General features: G+C 51.2%; 1 protein-coding gene across 2 annotated transcripts; it reads left to right on the forward strand.

Moving 5' to 3' along the window:
* Window positions 1–11797: 11797 nt before the first annotated feature.
* On the forward strand, window positions 11798–19684 carry LOC120542164 (ectonucleoside triphosphate diphosphohydrolase 2-like). Of its 2 annotated transcripts, none has more exons than XM_039774402.1 (9): window positions 11798–11885; window positions 15086–15203; window positions 15293–15443; window positions 15537–15696; window positions 16465–16692; window positions 17435–17704; window positions 18273–18392; window positions 18713–18847; window positions 18925–19684. In XM_039774402.1, the coding sequence occupies exons 2-9, from the start codon at window positions 15125–15127 to the stop codon at window positions 19129–19131; spliced, it is 1350 nt and encodes a 449-aa protein (XP_039630336.1). In that variant the 5' UTR covers window positions 11798–11885; window positions 15086–15124; the 3' UTR covers window positions 19132–19684. The 2 variants fall into 2 exon arrangements, with proteins under 2 accessions (XP_039630336.1, XP_039630335.1); XM_039774401.1 differs by lacking the exon at window positions 11798–11885 and adding an exon at window positions 13332–13773.
* The last annotated feature ends 7375 nt before the right edge of the window (window positions 19685–27059 follow it).

The raw sequence follows: 27059 nt of genomic DNA on the forward strand, positions 1-27059 counted from the left end.
GCCAGAGTTCAGTATTTGACCAGCGAGACTCACACCGGATAAAAGTGACAAAGTGCGCTAAGCAAGTCCTCTCCGACCCTTCAGACAGTCCAAACTGCACATGGTGGGCTTCCTAGTGTGCCCACTTTGAGCGTTTACTTCGGCATGCCCATCAGGTGACGAGGTGTCAGTCCTGCAGGTTGATGTGTCCTGGAGCTGTCATGGCTAAAAGCAGCCACTAGATGGAGACTCGTCCCTGGAGGTTTTCGTTGTGGCTGGGTGAGTTGGCAGTGATGGCTCTGTCGGAGAATGGATGGATGGTTGGACTTTGATAGAACAAGACGAGCCTGAGGAGAATATTCAGGTGGATTTTAAATATGAGTGAGCTTTACAAACTCTTAATACTCTCTCTTTACTCTTGCTGCTGGGGTCAGCATTTTTGACTCAACAATACAGACCTACGAGCACTCAGACTCAATACGATGATTGTTTTATATATCTTTGCATACTAGCGAAATGCAGTGATGATGATGAGGGTAACCGTCGAACTGTAGCACAGAAGACGTAGACAATGGCAGAATAAAAGTAAACGACAATAAAGGAAATGAACTGCCCACCCTCCCCCAAACGTATCGCCAAAGGCTGATTGACTTCCAACAATAATCATCTGCTAATGGCCTCACATTAACAGCTGGCACATCTCGCCAGTTCCTTCTTCTCTGCTCTTCGCCGCCTTCTGCGAGATCCACTTGTGGCGCGCTAAAGCGACCCTCCGCCACGCCCCCGCCATGCGTTGATTGGGTAGTTACATGGCGTTATTTGCCTATATGAGGTAAATGGGGATTGGGGGCTAAGACTGCCATTTTAAGATAATCTTTAAACTTGAATTTCATTGAATTTCACAATTATGGTAAGTTTATCCATTTAATTTAGTAATTTAAGTGATATGCATGTTGATGTAAATTTAAATTAGAACGGCACCATCGCCTGGGAATGACGTTAAACTGCATGTGACCTGTAAACTTTGATAGCAGGGATGGCAGTCCTGCCACCATAAAAGCAAACTTCACAAAGCTCTGAATTGGATGGGGAAAGCTCTCGGTGGGGGGGTCTCATCCCCAGAAGAGTCAAAACTGTCTGAAAGCCAATGGGGTCCTGCCTGGTGTGGTGCTGAGGTGTCGCCCGCTGCGTGGCAGCACTCGGGTCCCAATTTGAGAACGTCTTGTGTCTCCGGCACGATGACCACCTTTCTCTGCTGTCGGAGGAGCTGCGTAAAGTCACTGGTGTGCAGACCTGCGACTGGCCAGATCTCTGTAGGTGGGCACACCTTTTACTGGTCTGGTGGCTCTGACAGTAGCTGTTGCTGTGGCAGATGGTGTCTGATGGCCCTCCTGTTAATGAGCGTATCGTGAGACTATCTGGGGGTCTTGTCTGTCATCTCAGTGTCTGCTCCGACTGCGGTGGGTGATGTCTCAGTGAGGGTGACATTTTATTCACAACTTCACTCGGTGGTTGATGGGTGGGTGCCTGCGAGGTGACACTCGTTCCCGTTCTGGACAGAGCGCCAGTCCGTTGGCTGATCCTCTCATGTACACATCCATAGAAATGCACAGTCTGGGGGGCTTTAGAGTCCAGTATGGTGCCATGTAAAAGTATTAACCAGGTGTGCTGTACAATTCCAGACCCCCAAAGGTCAAAAATAATTTCCCCTCAGGGAATAATACCGTGTACCAAAAAAAAAAAAAAATGTGCCCCTTCCTGATTTCCTCTGTGGGTGTGAATTCCTGGTAGCAAATGTTTTCAGGTCTTCAGCTAAAATGTAAAACTCCAAACTGACAGGATGAGTGGGCTGCCGTTCCCGCTCAGCAAGAAGAACAATGGTGGGTTATGACGCACGTGGTGGGCGTCATTGTGGCAAACAATGGCACAACCTGCTATTGAGTGATGGGGGTCATTACTTTTTCACACCATGCTAATTGCTGCTGGGTAATTGTGCTTGTTTGATAAATGAGTTCAGAATAGAAATGTCAAAATTGGGGGGGGGGGTTACAGGGGGGTTACTCGTTCATGCAGGTGCCCTGCAGCTAATTTAAGATTTTGGCTGAAGTGCTGGAAACAGTGGAAATCAGGATGGGGCAGAAACCTTCTAGTGGTGGTCCCGGGGTGACCTCCTGGTGATCTGACTCCTGTGCTGAGGTGTGGGGGTGTGAGTATTGGGGGTCATTGACACCGCAGGACCCTAAGGTTCACCCTGAAGAATAAGTTGACCTGTTGTTGACCCTACTATTGGAGATCCTTAGCCTGAAACTCCCCCTCTGCCAATCTGACCCACCCTCATGGCCTTCTACACATCACACCTGCTGATGGGGGTCTGTTGTCAGCCTGCAGCCCCCATCCTGTAGTTCTCATCTGACACCCTGCTTCACCCTTCAGTGACACCCCAAGACTGAGACCCCCACTTGACCTTACAGCCCTTATGGTTCACCCCACAGTTCCAAACTTGGTGGTGGTCACCCCTTACTGACTTGAAGCCCCCAACATTCCTAACACTGTTTTACCTTCCAATGAAGTGCCTCAACTTCTGAGTCCCGAACACCTTAGGGGGGTCTCGGGTAAATTAATGGATATAGCAGGTTGGATAATGGATAGTGGGTGGCACAGTGGTGGCACTGCTGCCTCGCAGTTAGGAGACCCTTAAGGGTTCGCTTCCCAGGTCCTCCCTGTGTGGAGTTTGCATGTCCTCCCCGTGTCTGCGTGGGTTTCCTCTCTCAGTCCAAAGACATGCAGGTTAAGTGCATTGGTGATCCTAAATCGTCCCTAGTGTGGGTGTGGGTGTGGGCGTATGTGTGCCCTGCGGTGGGCTGGCACCCTGCCTGGGGTTTGTTTCCTGCCTTGCGCCCTGTGTAGGCTAGGATTGACTCCAGCAGACCCCCGTGACCCTGTAGTCAGGATATAGCGGGTTAGATAACGGATGGATGGATCTTAGTAGTAGGGTGCTGTACCGTGTCAGCCATTATGGATGTAATGAGAAGTCAAGCAGAATGAGCCCCTTGATTGGCTAACTAGCACGATTACAATGTGGGGCGACTCAGACCCCGTCTTCAGATGTCATCCAGCAACTGGAGTCCCCCGTGTTTATAGAGACCCCCAGGAGGCAACACTCACTGCAGGGAGGTGGACGGAGGGAAGGAAGGAGAAGAATGTGATCCTAATTGCAAGGTGATCCTAATTGCTTGTGCAACCCTTTGGATGATAAAAGACCTCACACACCTTTGAACCCGTGTGAATACAAACAAATGAGCTCAGTGAACTGAGAGGCCTTCTCTCGCTCGTCCAGCGCCTTGTGTTCTTCTCCCTAAACGAGTCTTTACATCTCACTCTGCCCACGTTGTTGGGGGCCACGGCCTTTCAGGGTTCCCCTCTCCCATTTCTGTGCTGTCCCCCTGCTTTGCTGGGCCTGTGCAGGTCAGAAGCCTGCCTCTTGAGTTTGCCCCCCTTCACAGACGAGAAGTGAAGGTCAGAGGCCGCTGGTCGGTCAGCTCCACTACACCGGGTGACATTGTTGTCATCGGCCTGTCATTACAGTCGCTGAACGTCACAGGGGTTTTGTGTTTTATGGGAAATTCGTTGAGTCTTCTTTTGTTGTAGTTGCATTCAGGCTTAAATATCTAAGATGACTTCAGTAGGCTGAGGTGGGCTGGCGCCCTGCCCAGGGTTTGTTCCAGCCTTGTGCCCTGTGTTGGCCGGGATTGGCTCCAGCAGACCCCCGTGACCCTTGGTTGGATGATGACTGACTGACTTCAGTAGTGAGAAGTCTAGCAGAATGAGCCCTTTGATTGGCTAACTAGAACGATTACAATGTGAGGTGACTCAGACCCCGTCTTCAGATGTCATTCAGAGACTGGAGACCCCCAGGACAGACACGGCATTGGGAAACCTTTAAGGGAGACATCTGAGGTGTAAGAACTGAATGAGAGGAGAACAACGTCTGGTCGAGATCTTCTGATAAGATGACTGACCAGCAAAGTCTTTGAAGTTCCTGATGATTTTTTCTATACGATGGGGGTCTGTAGTCAGGTGGTCTGACAATCCAATCCAATCCTCATATCTGGCCATGAAGCTCTCGTCTCTGTTGTGATGTGTTCAGCGTCAGCCTCCGTTTGACGTCCCATTCCCGTCTCTCTTGTTGCGTTTCTGAAGTTGCCCCCTAAGCCCTGTGACTTTAAAGACCCCCCCTCATAGTGTCCATGGCTGCTACAGGATCATCTGTGATGCCAGGCTTGATGTGGCACCTGTGGAAGTTCATTCTGTTTGTCCAGAGTCAGGACATTTCATACAGAGAGTTAGGGGGACCACCTTAGATGATCTGCAGGCAGATGACCCCTTTATGTGATGTTCCAGTCGACAGTGTGGTGTAACTACATGGTGTGCATTAGAAATGTGAGCACTCGTCTCTTCTGTAGGCAGGGAGTTGTGCCACTTTCTGTTGGTTCACTGAGGGAGCTTCAGACACTTAGGTCTGGTGGTCTTCTGTGTGCCAGGAAGGGGGCTCTGGAAATCCATCTCTCCGCGTGTTGTCATTGTGCAGCATTGGCTGAAGTTCTTTTATAATTTTTTGAAGTGCTTCAAGAGGTGGGTTATCGGTGACAATGAGGGGGATACGGTTTTTATGTTCCAGCAGGTGGTCTCTGGCTATGTCAGCAGCTCTTCTTATTCGAGGGTCTGTTGTTTTGGGGGTATGGCCTCTTCTGAGGAGATCGTGTCTCAGTTTATCCCGGCTTGTCAGGTCTGAGCAGATACGGTCGTATCGTGATGCTTGGCTGAAGATAATGGGGCATCTGGGGTGGAAGCTGTCACTTCTCAGGGAGGTCCGTCCGTCTGTCTGGCGGTTTGTGAAAAACAGAAGGTGACGAGGTGTTGGGGTGGAAAGAATTCAATTCATTATGGAAATGGAGGAGGTCCTCCTCACTGGCAGTCCAGACTATGAAGATGTCATCTATGGAACGGAGGGACAGCGTTGGCTTCAAGATGCACGTTGACAGAAAATCTTCCTGTAATTTTGCCATAAAGAGGTTGGCATGGTGAGGTGTGAACCAACAGCCCCTCACAGTCTCCAGTTGTTGCACGTAGAGGTCTTCTCCAAATGAGAATAAATTGTGTGGCAGAATGAATTCTAACATTCGTATAACTGACTCTGAGGGTAAGTCGTGTTGTCTGAGGTACGAATCACATGCCAATGCGCCATCATGTTTGTGTAAAGGGCCTTAACATTCATGGCGGCCAGTGAGGTTCCTTCAGGTAAGGGGCCTATAGCGGTGGTGTGCTGGATGTAGCTGGTGGGATTGCAGACGAGGGTTCTAAGGACGAGCTCCATCAAACCTGCAGCAACTAATAGTGAACCAACAGAAGACCTTCCATTCCAGCTTCCCTTCTCAGCAAGGGTCCCCCTTTTCTATCAGGTGGGATGCTGCATAATCCTGCTTGGCACTCCAAGAGTCCAGTGTTCAACCAACGTGACACACACATGGGGCCCCCGATTTCCACAGGGCATTTCCCATACTGGAGGCAGCCCTGTTCAAATATTTCTTGCTAGATTCATTCAGCGCTGGCACTGGTGGTGTCTGATTTTACTGCCCTACACAGGGATGGCAGCACAAAGTGGGCTCTTTGGGAGACCGCAGTGGGGTTTGTCTGCAGTGGGGCAGCAGTGAATGCCAGAGCACTGCCATGTTTACCATTTTGTGAATTTCACATTTGGCAGTGTGGGCAGGAGGAAGTGCCCGCCTGAGGACTCACCACATTCCACGCCCATTCCTCTTTTTGGCTTGATGCTCCTCTTCTGGTCTTCCTCTGCGGTTGGGATGATAACGGCTAGCAGCTTGTGTTGCTTGCGGGAGATGGCGCACGAAAAGGCAAGGGTCAGCATATACCCCATTAAATGCCCGTCCTTTCTTCTTTAGGCTGCACTTTTTCCACACCAGCTGGCACCCCCTTCAGAGTGGGCCAGTTTTGACTTGAAGGGTCACGAGTACAGTGATGTCCCGGGGTATTTATTGGAAGTGAGTTTCTTCCTTGGTAAAGCCAACTCACAGGCTGATGTCACATGGGCAGAGCTGGCAGGCGAGTCGCTACACGACCTTCCATTCCAGCTTCCCTTCTCAGCAAAGGTCCCCCTTTTCTACCAGGTGGGATGCTGCATAATCCTGCTTGGCACTTAGAATACCTGAGTAACAGTATGCTGGCACGAGATGCACGAGTGGCATTTCTACTAAGCACATATGTGCCCTAAATGACTCCGATCTCCATGGCTTAGTTTATATTCCAAGAGTCCAGTGTTCAACCAACGTGACACACACATGGGGCCCCCGATTTCCACAGGGCATTTCCCATACTGGAGGCAGCCCTGTTCAAACATTTCTTGCTAGATTCATTCAGCGCTGGCACTGGTGGTGTCTGATTTTACTGCCCTACACAGGGATGGCAGCACAAAGTGGGCTCTTTGGGAGACCGCAGTGGAGTTTGTCTGCAGTGGGGCAGCAGTGAATGCCAGAGCACTGCCATGTTTACCATTTTGTGAATTTCACATTTGGCACTGTGGGCAGGAGGAAGTGCCCGCCTGAGGACTCACCACATTCCACGCCCATTCCTCTTTTTGGCTCAACGCTCCTCTTCTGGTCTTCCTGTGTGGTTGGGATGATAACGGCTAGCAACTTGTGTGGCTTGAGAGAGATGGCACATGAAAAGGCGAGGGGCAGCAGATACCCCTTTAAATGCCCGTCTTTTCTTCTTTTTGCTGCACTTTTTCCATACAAACTGGCACCCACACTTCAGAGTGGGCCAGTTTTGACTTGAAGGGTTACGAGTACAGCAACGTCCTGGGGCATTTATTGGCTGATGTCACGTGGGCAAAGCTGGCAGGTGAGTTGATACACAATGCCAGTGGAATAGTTGGAGGTGCCCTGGGGGATGAATCCCACAAAGGGGCAGCACATTTCACAGAACTCAACCTGGACATGTCGATTCTCACAAGTGTCTCAGATTTTCTCATATTGAGCCCTGGAATGCCAGCCCAGCCAGCCGTGTTTAGAGTTCATTGGTTCAACGGTTCCCAGAGCTCCAGTCCATCCCTGGTGAGATGCCAGTCCATCATTGGGCACACACTCACTCATAGGTGGCCAAATACCTGCATCTTGGGAAGGGAATTCACAAGGACAGTGACCTGCTGGGATTGAAGCCCAGATTCCTAGATCTGCAAAGAAGCAGCGCTAATTACTGAGCCACTATGGCGCTCCAGAAGCTTCCTTTCTTGTGTGAAAGCCTAAACTGCCTTGTTTCCACTTTGGTCAGTAGGCACCAAAAGCTGGGTAGCTGGAGACATTTCTGGAAACATTTGGTGCAAGGCAGGGAAGGAACCTGAATGCCAGTTCATCACAAGGGGCACACACACACACGTGGGGCTATACATGCATGTCTGGGACATGGAAGGCAACATCATATAAAACAATGGCACACAGGTGACAGTAATGCCCAGGTGCCCCTGGTTGGCCACTTTGTGCTCGGCTTCCTGCCCTTAGTTTAACAAGCAGAAACCCTTTTTCTTTCTCCCTGAGACAAGTCACTAAATGCCACTTGTTACCTCACCTGACAGTTCAGCCTCTGCCTGTGACATTGTCTCTGAGTCAATGCTTGTGACACTGACACCCACCCTCGCCTTCTACTTCTGACACATCAAATCGGTGTCCTCATCAGACCTTTCATGTCGATGACAATCTCTGTGCATCTGCAAGACAAGTCACTCATCAATCTATTATATAGTGCCTTTCAATCTGTCTATCAAATCGGTCAATCAATCAATCTATTATGTAGTGGATTTCACTCTCTATCTATCTATCTATCTATCTATTGTATATAGTGCCTTTTACTTCTATCTATCTATCTATCGTATATAGTGCCTTTCAATCTATCTATCTATCTATCTATCTATTGTATATAGTGCCTTTCACTTCTATCTATCTATCTATCTATCTATCTATTATATAGCGCCTTTCACATCCTTCTATCTGTCTATCTAGTGCCTCCCACACTTTCTATCTTATCATACAGGCACCATTGAGCCACCCCCCCATTGTGTGCCCCCCCCCATCCCATTTACACTTGAGGTTCGAGGGTATCACATGACACGCTCACTGCCATGAAGTCAGTTCAATACCCCCAGGTAACCCACCCTGTGTGTCTTTAAGGTGTGAGAGTACGAGGTGAAAATTGACACAGAGAGATGTCACCTCGGACAGAGGTTCAGACACAGTGACCCCCATGTGTTTCTTAGCCCACCTGCTTGGCTATACCTGAGTGACAATGACATGCCTTGCTAAGAACTGACGTGTCAAAGTCCTCGTTGTTGCCTCACCTGCCAGTTTGTGCACTCACAGCTGAGTGTCCCTGAGTGATACTGGCATGTCCTACTCAGACTGTGTTCCTCTGACTGAAATGACAAAGTCCTTGTGGTCACCTCATCTTCCAGGTCACTTTGTGCCCCTCAAAGCCTGGTCACTCTTTGATTTCAGCCCCCTCAGTTTGTCTTTTTTCGCCGGTCACTTCTATTTGTGGTGTCCTGGTTTAGTGGATATGCGGTGTGGTGTTCAGTAGATGTGTGGTGATCTCTTGAATGCCTAAACGTTAGCACGGAGGCCACCATGTGGTGACCAGTGGGGTTGGTGGACAGACACACGAGGCTCTAACGCTCTTCTCTCTTGATTTCCATAACAATGAACTCGATGTCTGGCCGCTCAGATCAGCACCACGTGTTTCTTCACTGGACGTCCGGCCGCCCCAAGTTGGCCATTTTGTGCCTGGCTGCCTGCCCTCAGTTTAAAGACCAGAAACCCGTTTGGAGAAGGAAAGTCGACACAGTCGCCATGATGGCACTGAACAGGCCCCTGAGCCGGAAGGAGTTTTTGTGTGTGCAGAATCCTGTGCTGTCGGCGCCCACGTCGTGTGTGTGTGTGTTTGAGTGTGTGTGTGTGTGTGTGTGTGTGCCTGCACCTGTGTGGGCCGGGATTAGTATTCCTGAAGGGATTCATTTTTAGAAAGTGTGCCCACGCAGAAACGGTCTGCTGAAAAGTTGACACGCTCTGTTTGTTTAAGAAGCGGGAGTTGCCAGTGGCTGTCATTGGCTGTCATCCGCTATCTCTTGGGGTGACGGTGGCCATTTCTGGGCCCGCCTCTTGCAGGACGAGGCCACATGACACCACAAGGAGGTCTCGCTGGCCTGGGCACACTTGCCACAGAGATGCCTTTATGCCAGCCTGCTGGGGCTCAGGACCCGAGTGTTAACATTATCATATAAGCTGAACTGCCCGTAGCAGACTCCCGGGTCACACAGCACTGAGCTGAGTCACTGTCACAGCAGCAGCGTCACAACAATGTCATGTGACCATCATGTGATTAGGTGCTACAGCAAAAACAGGCATCAGTCAGCCACAGGTGCCCACCCTGTAGTGGACAAGTCACTACATGACGCCATGGCCCTGAGTGACCTCACCGGCGTGCCACGACACTCTCTGAACAAACACACACACACGTACAGGAGTCCACAAGCCAGGTATGCCACCTCTGCAGGTGCGTCCATAAGACACGTGAGCCCCACCCAAGAAAGCAAACAAAAGAGCGGGCGGCGACAAACACAAAGAGGCCGACGTTAATCCGCACGATCCTTCAGCGGTCCGAGCTCAGGGGCCAGCTGGGAGTCGCTCCTTCGGCTTTCATTGCATCAGACGAGCTTTGGCAAGCAGGAAGCCCGCGGGGGACGGCGCAGCTGCGAGTCTGACGGCACCAAGAACAATGGAGCGGCAATGCCGGGGCTTCAAACGGCCCCCGCGGCTCAGCTGCAATCGGCCCCGCCGTCCTACCCCATCGCGTTCAGTCAGTGTGCATCCGGGGCCCACTGGTGACCTCACCTGCCAGTTGACGGTGACAGCGTCTCTGGGACAAGCCATTGCTACTGGAGATGGCAACACACAGTGTGTCGTCTCCTGTCAGACATGTCACTGGCCCCACTTGTCTCCTCACCTACTAATTCAGACACCATGATGACAAAGTCACAAATGCCACTTGTCACCTTACCATCCAGTTCAACTTTTGACGGGGACATTGCCTCTGGGATAAGTCACTTCCTGCCTGAGATGGTGACACTCAGTATGTCCCAGAGTTTTGCTGTTTTATGCTACTCCTTGTGCCTCTTAGACGTGTCATTGAGCTCCTCCTGTCCCTTCTCTGCCTAGTTCTGACACATGTCCCAATGTCACGCTCTCCTATCCTGCAATGTCTGTGAGACATGCCACTAAGTCACAATTGTCACCTAACCTTCCAGTTCATTCTTGAGAGTGACATCGTCTTTGTGACAAGTCATCTTCTACTTTAGGGAGCGAAGCCAACTGAGTCCCCAAGTCCTCCTCACATCCTAGCCATTGTGTCCAATTTGTCACTTCGCCTAGTTCATTCTCTATCAATCATATAGTGCCTTTCACTCTATCTATCTATCTATCTATCATATACTGCCTTTCACTCTGTCCATCTATGTATCCATCTATTATATAGTGCCTTTCACTCTATCTAGCTATCTATCTATCATATAGTGCCAATCTATCTATCTATCTATCTATTATAATGTGCCTTTCACTCTATCTATCTATCTATCATATAGTACCTTTCATATCTATCTATCTATCTATCATATAGTGCCTTTCACTCTATCTAGCTATCTATCTATCATCTTTTACCATACAGGCACAAATAACCCACCCTTCCATTTTCCACGCAGGGGCCCAAGGGTATCACATGTCACACTCATGGCCATGATGTCAGCTCATCGCCCCCCATTACCCAGCATGCACATCTTTCAGGTATCAGAGTCCGAGATGAAAGCCGACATGCAGAGAACACGCAGCCTTTGCTCTGATTGAACCCAAATCTTTTTTTTGCTGTGAAGCTGCTGCCTTTAACAACTCAGTTAATCTCCAGGGTGTCACCTCAGCCAGACACAGTGACCCTGAGTGCCCCTCAGCCCAGACTGGGACAGGTCCCAGTTATCACCTCATCCCCACCAGTTGGGTTGCCCTGAGTGACACTGGCATTGCTGGCTCAGACTGAAGTGACAAACTCCTCAAGGTGACCTCACCTGCCAGTTCCTCCTCTGCCCCCCAAACCCTGGTCACTCTTTGATTTGAGCCCCCTCAGTTTGTCTTGTTTTACTTGTCCAGCCCAGACTGGTCACTTTAATTATCTGCTGTGCTGGAGTGCAGGGTCCTCTTTGGCCAGCAGTGCTCCTCATTGTTTGAAGGTTAGTGCTGAGGCCACCTTGTGGTGACCGGTGGGGTGAATGGACAGATACGCCGGGCTCTAACGCGCTTACGCTCTTCTCTTCCGCAGTTGCGCTTCACTTTCAATGCCCAGCGTCAGACGCTCCGTTCGTTTCTGCGGTTCGCGCTGGATGGACACTAATCAGCAGGACGGAAGATTCCCGTAGCGCCCAAGTGCGTCACCATGGAGACAGTCACGTGTTTCGGTCGGCTCAATGGGCTTTACAATGGGAACCCCGTCACCTCCCAACCCCGCTCTTTGTTTACCGGACAATTGGGATGACCATAGAGTGGGGGGAGGGGGCGCTGACTACACACGTGATTTCATGGGGAGTTTCACGTGGATGGACAGTAATGGACTGTGCCGGTGTTGGGGGCTCTTCTGTTAGTGCTTAGCCAATCAAATCTGTCCAGAGTGACGGCGTCCACTCTCGCGCGGCTCTGAAAATGGACGGACTAAGCCCGAGCCCCCCGGGTGAGTCAACGAGGCCGGGCGTGTGTTTGCACGCCCCCCAGACCCCCGTAAAATAGACCGGCGTCCCACGCAGAGTGAGTACCTGTTTCGCTTCTACTGTGTGAATCGAGTGACAGATGTGTCAGTCGAAACTGTTTTAATAAAGTGCCGTTCAAATCTTCAGTCTCCTTTTCTGCAGGTGGTCGCGCAAGGGTGAAGCGTCTCCCTTAAGGTTAGTGCAGCCGGTGACTCTGCTTTGTGGGCCACGACAGGTTGATTAGCCGCGCGATAAACACCTGGTGGTCTTGGTAAGGGGCGTGGCGTCGTGGTTAAGGCTGCGGGTTCAAATCCTGTGCCCCTGAGCAAAACACATCACCTGCCTGTCCTCCGATTGGAAAAGCCAAAGAAACGGATCCAATTTAAGTCGCCTTTCATAAAAGCATCCGCCAAAAAATAAGTAAATGTAACGTAGATGTGAAAGACACTATATAGTGGATGGCGGGACATAGACATGAAAGGCGCTATATTATACATAGCTAGCGTGCCATTTTAGTTAAGGCTTTGAACTTCAAACTCAGAGGCTGGGGGCCCAAATCCCGCTATTGACACCACTCTGTGCCCCTGAGCAAGTCACTTCACCTGCCTGTCCTCCAATTGGAAATACAAATTAAGAAATTGACGCCAAATATAATAATGGAATCATGAAAGAGCCCCAGGAGCGCGTGTGCTTGGTCGCCGTTCAAACCGCAGGTGTCGGTTGTCTCGTTTTTATTAGGAGGCGCGAACGTCTCCTCGGTGCTCAAGTGGTGCAACTTCAGCGGCTGCCCACCCCCGCCTGCCGTTCTCACGAAAAGATGAAATCTCCGTGACGGGCTTGTCTGGTGGGCTCGGCCTCACCATTTGAGCTTTAGCACTGCAGCAAGTGGCGCCTCTCGAGACCCCCGTGCGGGTTTTTAGGGGGTGGGGGATGCAGAGGAGCCTTTAATTCTGCTGGACAAAAAAAAGCTTTTAGGGAATCCCCTCCCCCATTCAGTAAAAGGGAAAGCTCACGTTGAAGGGTAAAAGAAAAAAGAGCCCCCCGTGGGCACTATAAAAGCAGAAACCCCCAACCCCCCGGCAAATAAAAGGGAAAGGCCCCACCCACCGACCGAAGTCCAGAGCACTTTCACTTTTGCTGGCTTTTGTGTGTCGCGTTGCAACTTTCATTTCAGATAATCGGGGCTCCCGTTTGTGCAGGGCGCTATATGGCGCACCTAACGGCACAACACCAATCGGGTCCCCAGAACTTCCACAGCATGTGGCAAAGCTGGGGAGACAGGGGGTGTCCGACGGCGCGGGGAGAAGGGGGTCTGGGCAGTGGGCGGGTACGAACGTCCCCCCGGCGGTCCCTCCGCCGAATTATACACGTTGGGTAATTCACAACCCGCCCCGGGTAAGAGACAGGCAATGGACTGGGCGGAGACAGGCAGCTTAGAGGAACTGCCCCTTCTGTGCTGGGTGGGGGGTGACGAGCGCACGCCCCCTTTCTGCCTCAAACGGCTTTCAGAAATAGGTCAAGAAAACAGTGAGCGAGGTGCTCGTGCGGCGCCGAGTCAGGTGCCGCCGCGGGGTGTCTCAGCTTGTGGACGTAGGTAGCTTGCTAGGTAGGTAGGTGTGAGGCGGCGGCGGCAGCAGCGACAACGGCGGCTTCTGTTTCACATTCACGGAGAGGGAGCCGCCAATCGGACCTGCTAGCGCTCAGCTCCTCCGCCTCTCCCTCAGGAATGAGACTGGAGCGGCCGAGCCGGCGCATCTGATTCTTGAGGTGGACATCGCGGCGCACCGGCGCGCCGACTCGACACGCACCTCTACAGCCCGCTCGTGCACATGGCCGTCAAGGCAGCCGCGCTCGCGGTTCCGACCGTACTTCTGCTTGCCAGCTTGCTGGGAATCATCCTCTTGGCAGTGCCCACCAGGGATGCGCTCGACCCGCCGGGATCGCAGGTAAGCCATCCGCATCGTCCCCTTGCGCGCTCACGCCACCGGGCGTTTAATTCTCGCGGCTCGCTGCCCCGGGTGCGCGCAGTAAACCGCGGGATTTAGTAAAGTTGATCAGAAAGATCTGGAATTTGAGAGAAGAGCCTGAAGGAAGTGCGTGGAGGGACCAGGGCGTTTCAAATAGAGCCGATGACAAGTGTGCCACCCCTGCCCCAATTAAAAACGCTAGAAGAGAGGATTGAAGATGTGGTGCCACCCACACACCGAGGCTGGCGCTCAGCAGGAAACGCGACGGATGCTTGTGGTCTTTTTTGAGAAGCGTCAAAAGACTGTAAAAGTTGCGGTCATCTCAAGATTAGCGTCGATCGCGAGTCGTGCCCAGTATGTGCCAGGCTGCTGGTAAAGCAGCGCGCATGCCACAGGCTGGGCAAGTGTCCTCGACATGAAATACGGGGACTCCTTCAGACCCCCTGGGTGGGCCCCCTTGTTTAGTAACCCCCCAGGAGGGTCCTCTCTTTATAGGAGGAGTCCATCTTTAGGAAGGGCAGGCTGGTCTCCCCCCATCAAGTGCCTTGAGCCGAAATAGCAGTGGGCACCTCCAGTGGACTGGCACCCTGTGTTGTGCCCCACCCTAGTTTCTTCCTCAGAAGATCATGAAACAGTCAGGGCCCTCAGAAGGTAACGGGGTGGAGCTGCCCGCCTTCTCCTGCTTTACCCAAAGACAGACAGACGGGTAGTGCTGCCCCCCAGTGGCCTAAAGGAAATTTCTCCATAATAAATTCCAGATTGGGGGGGCTTGCCTTTATAACACACCCATGACCCTTCAGGCAGCTCGCTCCATTCTCTACCTGAGGACGGTTTGCGGCTCCATAAAAATGGGGGTCACTTTAGGAGGCTTTCAGCTTTGTCAAATAATGGGAAGCAAATCCGAAAGTGGGGTGACTTCCATGTCTTGGAATGTGAGGGGACGCAGGGAGGAGCAGCTCGCCCTTTTCACCAAGGTTCATCCTGGAGTGAGTCGAGGGGCCCACTTTCCACGTCTCCCACAGAGACCATTTCCATTTTGTGACATATAGCGCCTTTTCTTCCGTATCGTATCATATGAGCAGAGGTCTTCTTCATGAAATCTGGGGCACCTTCTCCTCTGCCACCATCACATCTAAGACATTTTAAGGAGGCCTCGATTCCAAGTGACCTCCTGCAGGGGGTGGTGTCTTCCATGCCACCTTCTGCACCTTTGCCTACACTGGACTTGTGCCCACGTGTGATAATGCCAGGGTCTGCTCTGAGCCGTGCTCTGTGTCTTTTTTTTTTGCAGTATGGCATTGTCCTGGATGCTGGCTCTTCCCACACTGCCATGTTCACCTACAAGTGGCCGTCCGACAAGGAGAACAACACGGGCATCGTCAGCCAACACGGTGAATGCCACGCTGATGGTGAGTGCCGGGCAGTGTGCTCGTTTGTGCTGGTGGTGGGCACAACTGCTGGAGGCCGCCCTGACCTTCTCCTCGCTCTTCGCTTTCAGGCTATGGAATCTCCAGTTATACGGATGACCCCTCCAGAGCCGGACTCAGCCTCAAGAAGTGCCTGGACGAGGCCCTGCTCAGCATTCCCAAAGCGCAGCACAGAGAGACGCCCATTTATTTGGGAGCCACGGCGGGCATGAGGCTGCTCAAGTAGGCATGGGGGTCAGGATGGCTGCTTTGGCTCCAGGGGTCAGTGCTGTTCAGCACTTCTGACGATGTGCCCGTGTGTGTTTTACTGTTCAGGATGACCAGCCCGCTGGTGTCAGACCAGATCCTCCAGGCAGTGGAGAACACCATTCATGCTTATCCGTTTGACTTTCGGGGTGCCAAGATCCTGTCTGGCCGAGAGGAGGGGGTGTTTGGCTGGGTGACGGTCAACTATCTTCTGGAGAACTTCATCAAGGTGATTATGGGGGGCAGGGGTCCTCCATGTGGCTGTCACTGTTCAGCTCACTCCGAGATTTGGCAGCAGGGTGGCACGGAGGTCAGGGCTACTGATGCACTTCACCAGGAGGGTGGGTTCAAATCCCTGGGTGGAGTTTGCTTGTGTAGGTCATGTAGTTGGGAACTCTAAATTGGCCCCCTGTGAGTGTGCCCTGTGATGGAGTGGCAGCCTGCCTCATGCCCAGAGCTGCTGGCACCCTCTTCCCATGACTCTGCATTACAATAAGTGGGTTCAGAGAATGGATGGCGGTCAGTTTAGACCAGTGTTTCTCAATTATTTTCTGTCATGCCCCCCCTAGGAAGAAGAAACCATCTCGCGCCCCCCCACGCGACTATAAATAGTATCATTTGTCTATAAAATTGTTATAACTACACCTCTGCATACCACTGTATCCTTATTAACGTATAAGAGAATACAAAAAGAAAGAAATATGGAGTAGTGGAGTGGTATTGCACTTTATTCTAGAACAGTAAAAAAAATCAAAATAGAAAAATAAAAAAGCATGTTCCCCGAGGTCAAACGTGCCCCCCCAGGGGGGCCCGCCCCACTATTTGAGAAACACTGGTTTAGACAATGATGCCAGATGGTGAAGGTCAAAGATCAAACTGCTTGCACAGAGGGTGACTTGACAAGCCACTGGGCCTTGGGGTTACTCCATGCCACGTGAACCGACCTGACTAACCACCAGGGCACTCAAATGGACTGCTTTGTTTTATGTCTTGTCAGTATGGCTGGGTGGGCCGCTGGGTGAACCCCCGCAAGGAGACTGTGGGCGCCTTGGATTTGGGTGGTGCCTCCACGCAGATCACCTTTGTGACAAAGGAGAGCATCGAGGACCAGGAGGACGAGATGAGGCTGCAGCTCTACGGCCAGGAGTACAAGGTCTACACGCACAGCTTCCTGTGCTACGGGCGCGACCAGGTGCTGCGCAGGGTCCTGTCCAGGCTGCTCAAGGTACGGGGGCACCATTGCTAGTAGGGTTTGTCCTGTATAGTGACTTGATATGGGGTCGGATAAGGAGGTGCCTGAGATATGAAAGGCACTATAAGACATAGCAACTGCTGCCCTGTTCTGCAGAATGCCCCCCTAGGCGGTCACAAATGCTTCGAGCTGGCATGGGTGAGCCACCCCATCTCAATGAGGTTGCTGCCATTTTCTCACAGCACGGGAGTTCCCAGTAGCTGTTACCACTAATCCTCCTGCCTGTCGAGACGCGTCACACTTGACATCGTTGTCTGCCTGTGGCGTGGCATGTCGAAACTTGCCAGCCTGGAAAAGCTGGACAGCGGCATCTCGGCGGTGCCACACAATCCGTGACAAACATCTGCAAGGAAGGAGGGCATTACATTTGGGATCTGTACAGCAGCTCCAGGGGTCTCTTCTGGTGGCAGCTCTAAATTGGCCCCATTGGGTGGCTGGAACCCTTTACCAGGGTTGGCTTCTATCCTGGTCCTGATGCTGCCAGGGCAAGTTGCAGCCCATGACCCCGATCTGGATTAAAGGCGATTGATGGTGGATGGGCAGATGAATGAGGTGGACCACCAGACATCTGCCAGTAGTCGTGCAGTCCATGAGACTCGCTTGAACCCCAAGTCCTGGGTCAAACCAGGCAATGGGCCGGGACTGGGCAGTGTTGCCCGGTCAAATATCCGAGTGTCTGTCTGTTCAATGGTCACTTGGGTCTCTTTTCCAATAGGAGAACGGATATGCAAAGTCCATCATCCACCCCTGCTGGCCCAGTGACTTCTCAAAAAATGTGACGCTGAGAGCCATTTATGAGTCCCCCTGTACTGAGAAGGAGAAGCCCCCCGACTACCAGCCAGATGACAGCGTGCAACTGACCGGCAGTGGCAGTGGTCCAGGGTGCAAGTCCATCGTCTCCCAGCTGTTTGACTTCAGAAACTGTCCATACAGCTCCTGCTCCCTGGATGGCATCTTCCAGCCACGAGTGACCGGGGACTTCATGGTGAGAGCTCAGAACTTTGTGACCTGTGCCAGCGTGAGGGGGCTGTGACAATGAGGAGGGCTGAGGATGGGCGATGTGAGCGTCCAGGAAGAGTGGAGAGGGGCAGGAGCTGTGAGTGACCAGTTAGTGTGTGAGGACAGCAGAGGTGTGGTGTGGGGGTGGGACAGGGGACATGAGTGACCGGTGAGTGTATATGGACTAAGGGGCTGGGGGCAGGAGCTACGAGTGACCAATAAGTGCGGAGAGGGGTGGGGCAGGGGCTGTGAGTCACCAGTTAGCATGTGAGGAGGGCTGAGGTCAGGAGTTACTGGTGACCATCACATGGGTGAAGGTGCTGTGGACAGGAGCTGTGAGTGACCAGTGAGTATTGAGGGGGTGCTGATGGCGGGCCTGAGTACAGCAACTGTGAATGTGTGGAGTGGGGAGGTGGGCTGTGAGTGACCAACAGGGAGGCAGAGCGTCCATTCAGAATGGGTGAGCTGTGAGTGACCGCTGACCGCACCAGCAGGTCTTTGTGTCTGGTGAACTGGACGCTGTATAAATGACCACTTCTCCCTTCCCAACTCAGGCCTTTGCAGCTTTCTTCTACACCCACAGCTTCTTACGCCGGACCACTGGCATCACCGTGTCGTCGCCAGCTGACTTGAGACGGGCAGCGAGTGCCACCTGCACCATGAAGTTCAGTGAGGTGAGATGTCCTCTGCCGTCCACTGCGTGGCACTCGGAGTCACCTGGTGTGTCCACTTGTCTACGGGGGTCAGGCAGCTGGGGGGGTATTTAGCTGACTGGTCAGTTTGTCAGTCAGCTGGGCACTCCACCCACATACCTAGAGAGTCAGTTGGTTAAGCAGTTCGTGTGTCCAGAGGGGGTCCGGTGTCTAGAGAGGGGAGTTCTTTGACCCGCCTGCCTATCCAAAGGGTGTTGTTTAGGTGGTCAGTCAGTCAGTCTAGGAGGGTCACTCTCTCAGTTGATCAGCCCGCCTTTCCCTTCTGCTCTTTGTTCCTTCAGATGTCCCAGAAAGCCCCCGAGTTGCAGAATTGGGTCCAGGACTACTGCACCGTGTCCACCTTCATTGACCTTCTACTCACCCAGGCCTACAAGTTTGACAATGCCAGCTTCTCCCACATTTCCTTCCAGAAGAAGGTAGGTAGCTGCAAGCCGGGGGTCTGCATTGGGCTGGTGGCTGGTGGGCTGTCCTCTCACGTCTTTCTGCCCAACAGGCTGGTGACACCTCCATCGGCTGGGCACTTGGCTACATGCTGAACCTGAGCAACATGATTCCTGCAGAGAGCCTGAGCTGGCGCAAGTCCACCCAGTACAGCGCCTGGGCACTGGTCATGGTGCTCCTTGTGGTGATCCTGCTGTGTGCCATCGTGCTGATTGTGCAGAAGTTCAGGGGATCCAGGAAGAGTGACAGTGTCATCTAACAGAACCCCTGCTGTGCCGTGGTGGTCTCATCCCACCTGAACTCTGTGGCCCCTGTCCTCCTGCTCCCCCCCCGAGGTGGTCCTCTGTTCTTATCCCCTCTTCTCTTTCTTTTTCTTTTCTTGTAGTCTCCCTGTACTCCTCCCCACCTCACTTGTGGCTCTTGTCTTTCTATTCCCACCATCCATCGGCCCCCTCTGCCAAGTCTCCTTATGCTCATCCCTGCCCACCTTGTGTTCCTCTCTGTCCCTTTCTCTTCCTCTTCTATTACTAGACCCCGTCCTTCACTCACCCCCTCTTACTCTGAGGAAGGTGTCAGAGGGTCAGCAGTGAGTGACCGTGCCTGTGGAGTGTTGAGAGTGAGTGACCGTGCCGGTGGTGTGGTCAGAAGGTCTTCCTTGGTCTTGTCCTGTCATTTCACTTGGAGTAAAGCACTGACGTGATGGCCGCTCGCAGCTTTTTGTTCACCTTTGGTCCTGTAGAGGGCGGCGTGGAGGCCTCGACTCACAAGCTGCTGTTTTTCTATTCTTTTGGTAATAAAACCTCTGAATGTCTTCGACTGCTTGTGGTGTTTCAGAGCGGGGCTCTCGCGTCTGGTCGGCTCCAGGGGGCGCCACTGGTCCCCTTTTATTCCTTCACATTTCCTGGAGTCGGGCGAGTGTTTGGGTATCCCAGGGTCTGAGGCGAGGGTCCTCTTGGAGTGCTGGGGACATGTGACCTGTCAGGCGCTATATTGCACATCACACTCATGATGACTGCGGAGCAGAATGTGATGTACCATCTTGTGCAGGTCACGAGTGGCAGCTCCTCTCACCTCAGGGTGGAGCCGGGTGCTTGGCACCATGCCACCTTGCCTTGTTCCCAGCAGCACCTGCCTCTTTGTTCCAGTGGGTATAAAAGGCTTTTTAATCTTTACTTCCTTTCTCCATTGTACTTGAAAGAGGCCCTGGGGAGCGGCCAGCCTCATCTCCGGTGTCACATAACCATCATGGAGATGTCCCAAAGGGGTGACAAGGGCGTGAACGCTGCTCTGTTTGAGTTTTTGAATGCTCTTGTAACTCTGAATTCAGCCAAAGGACAAACAATTAAACGGCACCATCTCGAGGGGGAGATTGGAGGCTGCGGGTCAAATCCTGGCTTGCACATCCTTCCAGTATCCGTGTGACGTTTTCCTCCCACATCCCAAAGATGTTCGGGTGATTGGTGACTTGAGGTAACTGCCCTGAGGTGCCTGGCATGTGGGCACTAGGAGCTCGGACATCACATCTTTGTGACACCCAGAGAAAAAGTGCGATCAGCCATTGAGCCCAGGCCTTGATCAGAAAAGCGGGCAGAGGCTGGCTTGGAAGTCATGGTGCCAGTGTCCACATAAATCTGGCCATGCCCAGCGATGCGGAGACACTCGGTCAACATGAGACATCATCTCAATAAACGGCTGAGTCGAGAGGGACGTCACAAAGCGGGTGGGTCACAGAGTGGGGACATCACAGGTGTTGCACTCTACTGCATTCATTACAAGTTAGCGGGCTCAGGAAGAGAGAGAAAGTGCCACCTCGCTGCTGCTGCCCTCTGGTGGCCATAAGCTGAAGTAGGCAGAAAAAGAGAGACCTCAGAGCACAGGCGCGGGTGAGACCTTAATGACGAGCTGAACGAACGTTTAGAGGAGAAATCCTAGAATGAATTTCAGCCATTTGTTAAGACCACCTGCAGTGACATCCTGGTCATTGTGTGTGTCTTGAAGTAACTGAGGTGACAGGAAATGACTTCCTGGGGAATGGCCTGTGCTTTCAGTGGAGCTTTTTAGCACCCTGTGCAGTGTAGCATAGCTGGAGATACATGTGATTAGCTGTGCCACTCATCTAAGATGGCTCAGAATCTGAGTAATCAGTGCACCATCTGTTAGAATGTATTTGGTAATGCAGATAGTAATAAAACACATTGTGTTTATCATTCTAACAGATGGGGCATCATAAATGTTTGTAGTAATAAAATGAATCACAACAAATGTGTGGGGTGTGCCATCTGTTGCAATGACAAATGCAATGTCTTTTATTACGACACCATCTGTTGGAATGACAAATGCAATGCATTTTATCACCACTTCTTCTTTTGGCTTCTCCAGTTAGGGGTGGCCACAGTGGATCATCTTTTTCCATCTCTTCCTGTCCTTGTCATCTTGCTCTGTCACACCCATCACCTGCATGTCCTCTCTCACCACATCCTACGTTACAAATACATTCCAATGGATGGCGCAGTGCAGATGTTAACACCGAGGTCTATGCTGATTACTTAGATTTCAGTCCACCTTAAGACAGGTAGAAAAGTGAGTCCTCCTTAATAAAACGAGAAGCGTCTGTGTGTCTGTCCAGCTGCCATATCTCTGTTATATGCCATTTGGCATGGGATTTGTGAAAGCGGTGCTCATGTCTGTCATACACCATCTGTTGGAATGCAAATGGACAGACACACCAACACGCGCTGATCCTTCCATTAAGGTGAATGTGCCACACAAGGGTCTGTTTGTTCCTTCAAGATGTCTCCAAATGCCTTTCAGATCTCCTCTTCATGTTCTCTCACAAACACAAGACTGGCTTTCTGTGCCGGTGCTGATCCCACTTTGCGCCAGTAATGCTGCTGGAGTATCGCGCTTATACGAGTAAGCTAAACTGGACTCCTATTGGTTCATTTGAGTGGGTTTTTATTTTAAGACTGCGACTTGGAGCTCATCAGCTACCAGCCTGTAACTGAAACGGCGAGCTCAGCAGCTCATGAATATTCATGAGGGCGTTTCCCAAGACTTGGAAGTGCATACAATTCTGGGGTTTATGCAAAATAGCGCAAAACAGGAATTCTGGGAAAAGAAGTATAAATTCTTAAGAATGTCATTTGGGGGTGGGCACAAGTAGCTCTGTGGCCCTGATTCATCTTCTAGGGGATGTGAGCCATTATGGGATGGTAACCAAGTGCTGCCCTGTGCCACTGTGACCTTCCTTCTCTCTCTCAGCTGAATTTCCTGGCACCGAAACCCATTTCACTGACCACAGGGGCACACAACCACCTTCTTGCTACTGTGGTCAGCTTCAGTGACTGCCACTTCATGGGTGACCCGGTGCTGACTCAGCTGTAAATAAATAGCCAGTAGGGGGAGGCAGCTTGATGGCCGAGGTCTCCAGGACTCTCTGAACAAATTCAAATTGTATTATGGGATGTCATCTCCTGTTGAACTCTGCTCTGTATTAGTGATGACTTGTGTCCTGTTCTGCGTGTTGTAATGTCCCCTTTATTTGACACCCACTGCGCGCCCAAACTACCTGGATAGGGGTCTCTCGTTGAGCTGCCTTTCCCGAGGTGTCTTCCATTGTTTTTCCTACGGTGGTCTTTTCTTGTCTTCTTAGTAAGTAGAGGCTGAGGGGCTGGCAAGAGGCAGGGCCTGTTAACTTCTTGTGTGATTTTGGGCTACACAAGAATAAATTGTATTGTATTGTGTGACAGAGTTTGCATGTTCTCCCCGTGTCTGCGTGAGTTTCCTCCCACAGTCCAAAGACGTGCAGGTCAGGTGACTTGGCGACCCTAAATTGTCCCTAGTGTGTGCCAGGTGTGTCTGTGTGCCCTGTGGTGGGCTGGCACCCTGCCCAGGGTCTGTTTCCTGCCTTGTGCCCTGTGTTGGCTGGGATTGGCTCAAGCAGACCCCGTGACCCTGTAGTTAGGATATAGCGGGTTGGATAATGGATGGATGGATGTATTGTGTGACCCACGGCCGTAACAGCAGAACGGTGATTCTTCTGAAATATTCAGCTGGGGCTGTCTTAGCGTATGTTTTATGAGGTTGTTCAGAAGTGGCTTCTGTCGTACTCTAGGGGTGTGCCAGCCACCTTACCTGACACAGACTGGCGTGGGACACGAGTTCCAAGGATTTTATTTTCTTCTTCTTGTGGGGGACGCCTTCCTCGTTCCCCACAAGTCCAACACAACACAACACAACACAACGCTCTTCCTTCTCCTCCACTCCTCTGGTGAAGCTTTGTCTTCCTCCTCTTTCCGACTCGTTTTATAGCCCACCCAGAAGTGCTCCAGGTCTTTGATGACCTAATTCCGGCAACACTTCCAGGTGTGGCACAAGAGCGGCTCTCCAGGGCTCAGCAGCAGCTATAGCACCCCCTGGTGGTGCCCACGGATCTCCAAAAACTCCAACTCCCATGAATCCCAGTGGGAGTCCGTGGTCCTGCTGTAACCCAGGGGGGCTGCCATCTAATGAACACTCCAGGGGAGACAACGTTCTGATCCTTCCAGCGTAGAGGCGTCCTGGCCAGGCAAGGGGGTCCGGGCCATCCGCCATGCTACCTTAGTATGTTTGCCTTCTGGTATGGATATTATTATTAATATTATTATCTTTGTGGAGAAGTGTTAGCATCAGAAAACTACAAGAGACGTTCAGTTTCTGCACTTTATTTTAACTCAATTTATTAAGGATCTGAAAAGCAAATGATGTCACTTTTCTGCACAGTCACATGACACTCCCAGTCACATGACTGCCCTTCCCACCTTCACCATTTCCAATGAAAATATAAAAGCGGGGAGACTTTTGGAACGTCCCTCGTACAAAGCGTCATCAGCAGCAGCTCTTTGCGGCTCGGGGTTAGCGTTGGGACCGAGACGTCACTCGAGGTCAAAGGTGGCGTGTCACTCCTCGCTGAAGGACGCCTCATAGACAAGTCCGATGTCCCAGTCTGAGGTCGAGCAAATTCTCAGCCCAGTCAGAGTTTTAGTGCAACTCCTGGGAGTGAAATACGGCCATCTGAGACACAACAGGGACGGTCGGCTGCTTGAACGGCGTCCAAAGAGGAGCCCCGGGTTCCAAGTTTATGGAGGAAAGCGAAAAGCGAGCAGCAGTCAAGGATGGGGAGAGAGAAGAAGGAGGAGGAGGAGGAGGAGGAGGTCCGCTCGAGCAGACCACTTGTGAGGGAAAGCAGTGCACTCTGGGTGGAGAGACCCTCGCGGCCCTCCAGACTGAAGAGGATCCTGAAGTTTGCTGTCATGGAGGGTTTTTGTGGACCTGGAGCCTTGGACAGGATGGGCAGGTGGGAGACTTGATGGTCATTCTCAAGGGCAGACGGGCTGAGAGGGGGGACCACAGGAGACCTCTTGAAATCAGTAGGGAAGATTCTAGAAGTCGTTAAAAAGAGAAAGAGATGTGGGGTGGGGGGGTCACAGTGGGCAGCAGAGTCATTTCCAGGAGAGGAGGAGGAGGAGGAGGAAGGCGGCACACGGATTCAATTTCCCGACACCTTAATATGCGTCTCTCCTTTTGTAAATTTCACATTTGGCTTCACCGTTTATGAAGCGTATTTTGAAAAAGATGGGAGGCACCTTGAAGGTGTCGGTCACTATTCCTGACAAGCCTAAAACAGACGAGCTCCCACGCACTTCAGGACGTCTCGGCGGGACCCCCTTGTTGTTTTTGCGGCGTCTTAAAAGCATTTTCAAAAATCCAGCAATCGGCAGGACACGTTACAGGAAGTGACGCTGAAAGTGGCCGCAGTGGAATGAAGACCCCGGATGGCCATCGGTGGACAGAACAACAAGGTCGAGTTTATTAGCCACCTGAGTGTGAAAACTGAAGAAAAGCTGAAACGGCCCGTGCGTTTTTATTCCTGTTTCTTCCATTTATTTCGAACTATTTTTACTTTTCATGTTTTTACCCGAGAGTGTGAACTTAACTGGGTGACAAAAATAAAGGTCAGTCAGTCAGTCAGTCAGTCAGTCAGTATCCAACCCGCTATATCCCAACACAGGGTCACGGGGGTCTGCTGGAGCCAATCCCAGCCAGCACAGGGCGAAAAGCAGGAACAAGTCCCTTGCAGGGTGCCAGCCCACCACAGGGCACACACACACCCCAGGGACAGTTTAGGATCGCCAATGCACCAAACCTGCATGTTGTCGGACTGTGGGAGGAAACCCACGCAGGGAGGACCTGGGAAGCAAACCCCGACGGGTCCCCTAACTGTGAGGCAGCAGCGCTACCCACTGCGCCACCGTGCCGCCCCAAAAATAAAGGGTTCCGATATTTGTTTCCCCCCTCCCAGACTTTTCTCTCGTTGTCTGTCAGGCCAGGTAGCTGAAGGCTGAGACGCCAATACTTGGATGGGAGACCATCTGGGACAGGGGTGGGCAATACATAGATAGACACTTTATTAATCCCAACGGGAAACTGACATACTCCAGCAGCTGCATACTGATAAAGAACAATAAAAAAACTATATTAAATTAACAATTGTCAGTTGCAACTCAGTTTCTTAAGGAGAAATCAATTATTGCTAATGAAGCCCTTATTTCTCAAGTGACATGTGGAGGCTTCATTTGAGTGGTCCTACCTGTTAAGGTCTCCCCAATTGCTGATTCCAGTCTTCAACAGCAGCATTCACTATTTTTAATGGCTCCTTATTAGCCAAGCAAATGACAAAGGAGCCCGCAGCCCATCTCACTTGTTTCCAGTTACACCTCTATGGATTCATCCTGCACTATTTGGTTTAATTAAACCGTTTCAGGCTTCAATAAACCAACTAAACTTAACTGTAATCTTTTGTGCTGATAAACTACCAGGGTAAAAATCAAATCAAAGTTTATTTGACATTCATAGAGTACAACGTGTAGTGAAATGCTTACTTTACAGAAGCTCAAATACACACACAGGGTGACAGAAAAACGGGAACTTTCGAAACGCGTAGTGGCAGCCATGTACAGTTGGCAGCACTGCGGAACAGGGACCTTGAGCTGTAAACAGTCTCGCCATTTAGTAATCAATGGCAGCTTCGGTAACCGCGTCATCTCAAGACTCGGCGACATTCCCTGGCCCTCAAGATCACCGGATTTGTCCGTTTGTGATTTTTTCTTGTGGGGCTAAGAGTCGGGTCTACACGACTCGGCCAAGGACACCGAATGAACTGAAACAAAGAATTCAAGACGAAATTCGCGCTATCCCAGCTGAGATGTTGCAGCGATCAATGAGGAACCTCAACAGCAGATTGGAAGAACGCATACGTACAGGAGGGCGCCATCTACAGGACGTCATTTCCAGACATTGATCATTTGGATTACCGTCTCTTAAAAGGTAAGTTGTAGCGGTTCAAATGCTGTCAATACATTTTTTTTGGTGGATTTCTTCTAATTTTATTGGGTTTTTCAAAAGTTCACATTTTTCTGTGTCACCCTGTATAATATTATAACAAACACACAGCCCCCCCCCAAAACCCATATGAGCGTCAGGCGTGAACAGGGGGGTCTGCTGCTGCCAATCACATGCCTGCAGGTGGTCGGCTGTACTGCCGCTTTACATTTAAAGGCATTCAATGGAGCAAGTGCAGCTTGTCGTGTCCGCAAATCCAACACGCTACTGAGGTGCACAGTAACGTTTCAGTGCTCTGCCTTTCACGAGACTTGTGCCGCCTATTAATTAAAATTCAAATGAGTCTTCTTTTCGTTTTTTCTTCTTTTTTATTTGGGCTTTTTTGAAACCAACCTAAGGTGCATTACCACCACCATCTGGGCAGGAGTTTGCTGCAAACTTTGTAGAGAATCACTTTGAGTTAGTGGCTGTTAAAAACAACCCTTCACTTTCCACGTTACTAGTCTGAGTTAAAGAGCCCCATCGAATGTAAAGTGTAATGCGCTCCGATGAATTTGAGTTTTCATTCTTTCTTACCTGACTAAGCTACCCAGTGGCTTCTTTACCCAGTACTCCACGTTGCTGTCTCTGCTTCCAGTAATCCTCACTTTGTAGCCCTGTCTCTGCTTCCAGTAATCCTCACTTTGTAGCCGTACATGTTCGATTGTTTCCATTTTATCACTACATCTGCATAACTCCCGAAACACCTTTACCTATTATGTATAATGAACGGAGAGTCCTAACTCTAATCGTTTGAAAATGAGTTCT

This window comes from Polypterus senegalus, chromosome 13 (genome assembly GCF_016835505.1).
Source record: "Polypterus senegalus isolate Bchr_013 chromosome 13, ASM1683550v1, whole genome shotgun sequence".
Taxonomy (NCBI): Eukaryota; Metazoa; Chordata; class Cladistia; order Polypteriformes; family Polypteridae; genus Polypterus; species Polypterus senegalus.

Coding starts and splice junctions, on each gene's coding strand:
- LOC120542164 (XM_039774401.1), top strand. CDS start 13,657: ATGGCCGTCAAGGCAGCCGCGCTCGCGGTTCCGACCGTACTTCTGCTT. Junction 13,774..15,085: donor TCGACCCGCCGGGATCGCAG/GTAAGCCATCCG, acceptor TTTTTTTTGCAG/TATGGCATTGTCCTGGATGC. Junction 16,693..17,434: donor TCCTGTCCAGGCTGCTCAAG/GTACGGGGGCAC, acceptor CTTTTCCAATAG/GAGAACGGATATGCAAAGTC.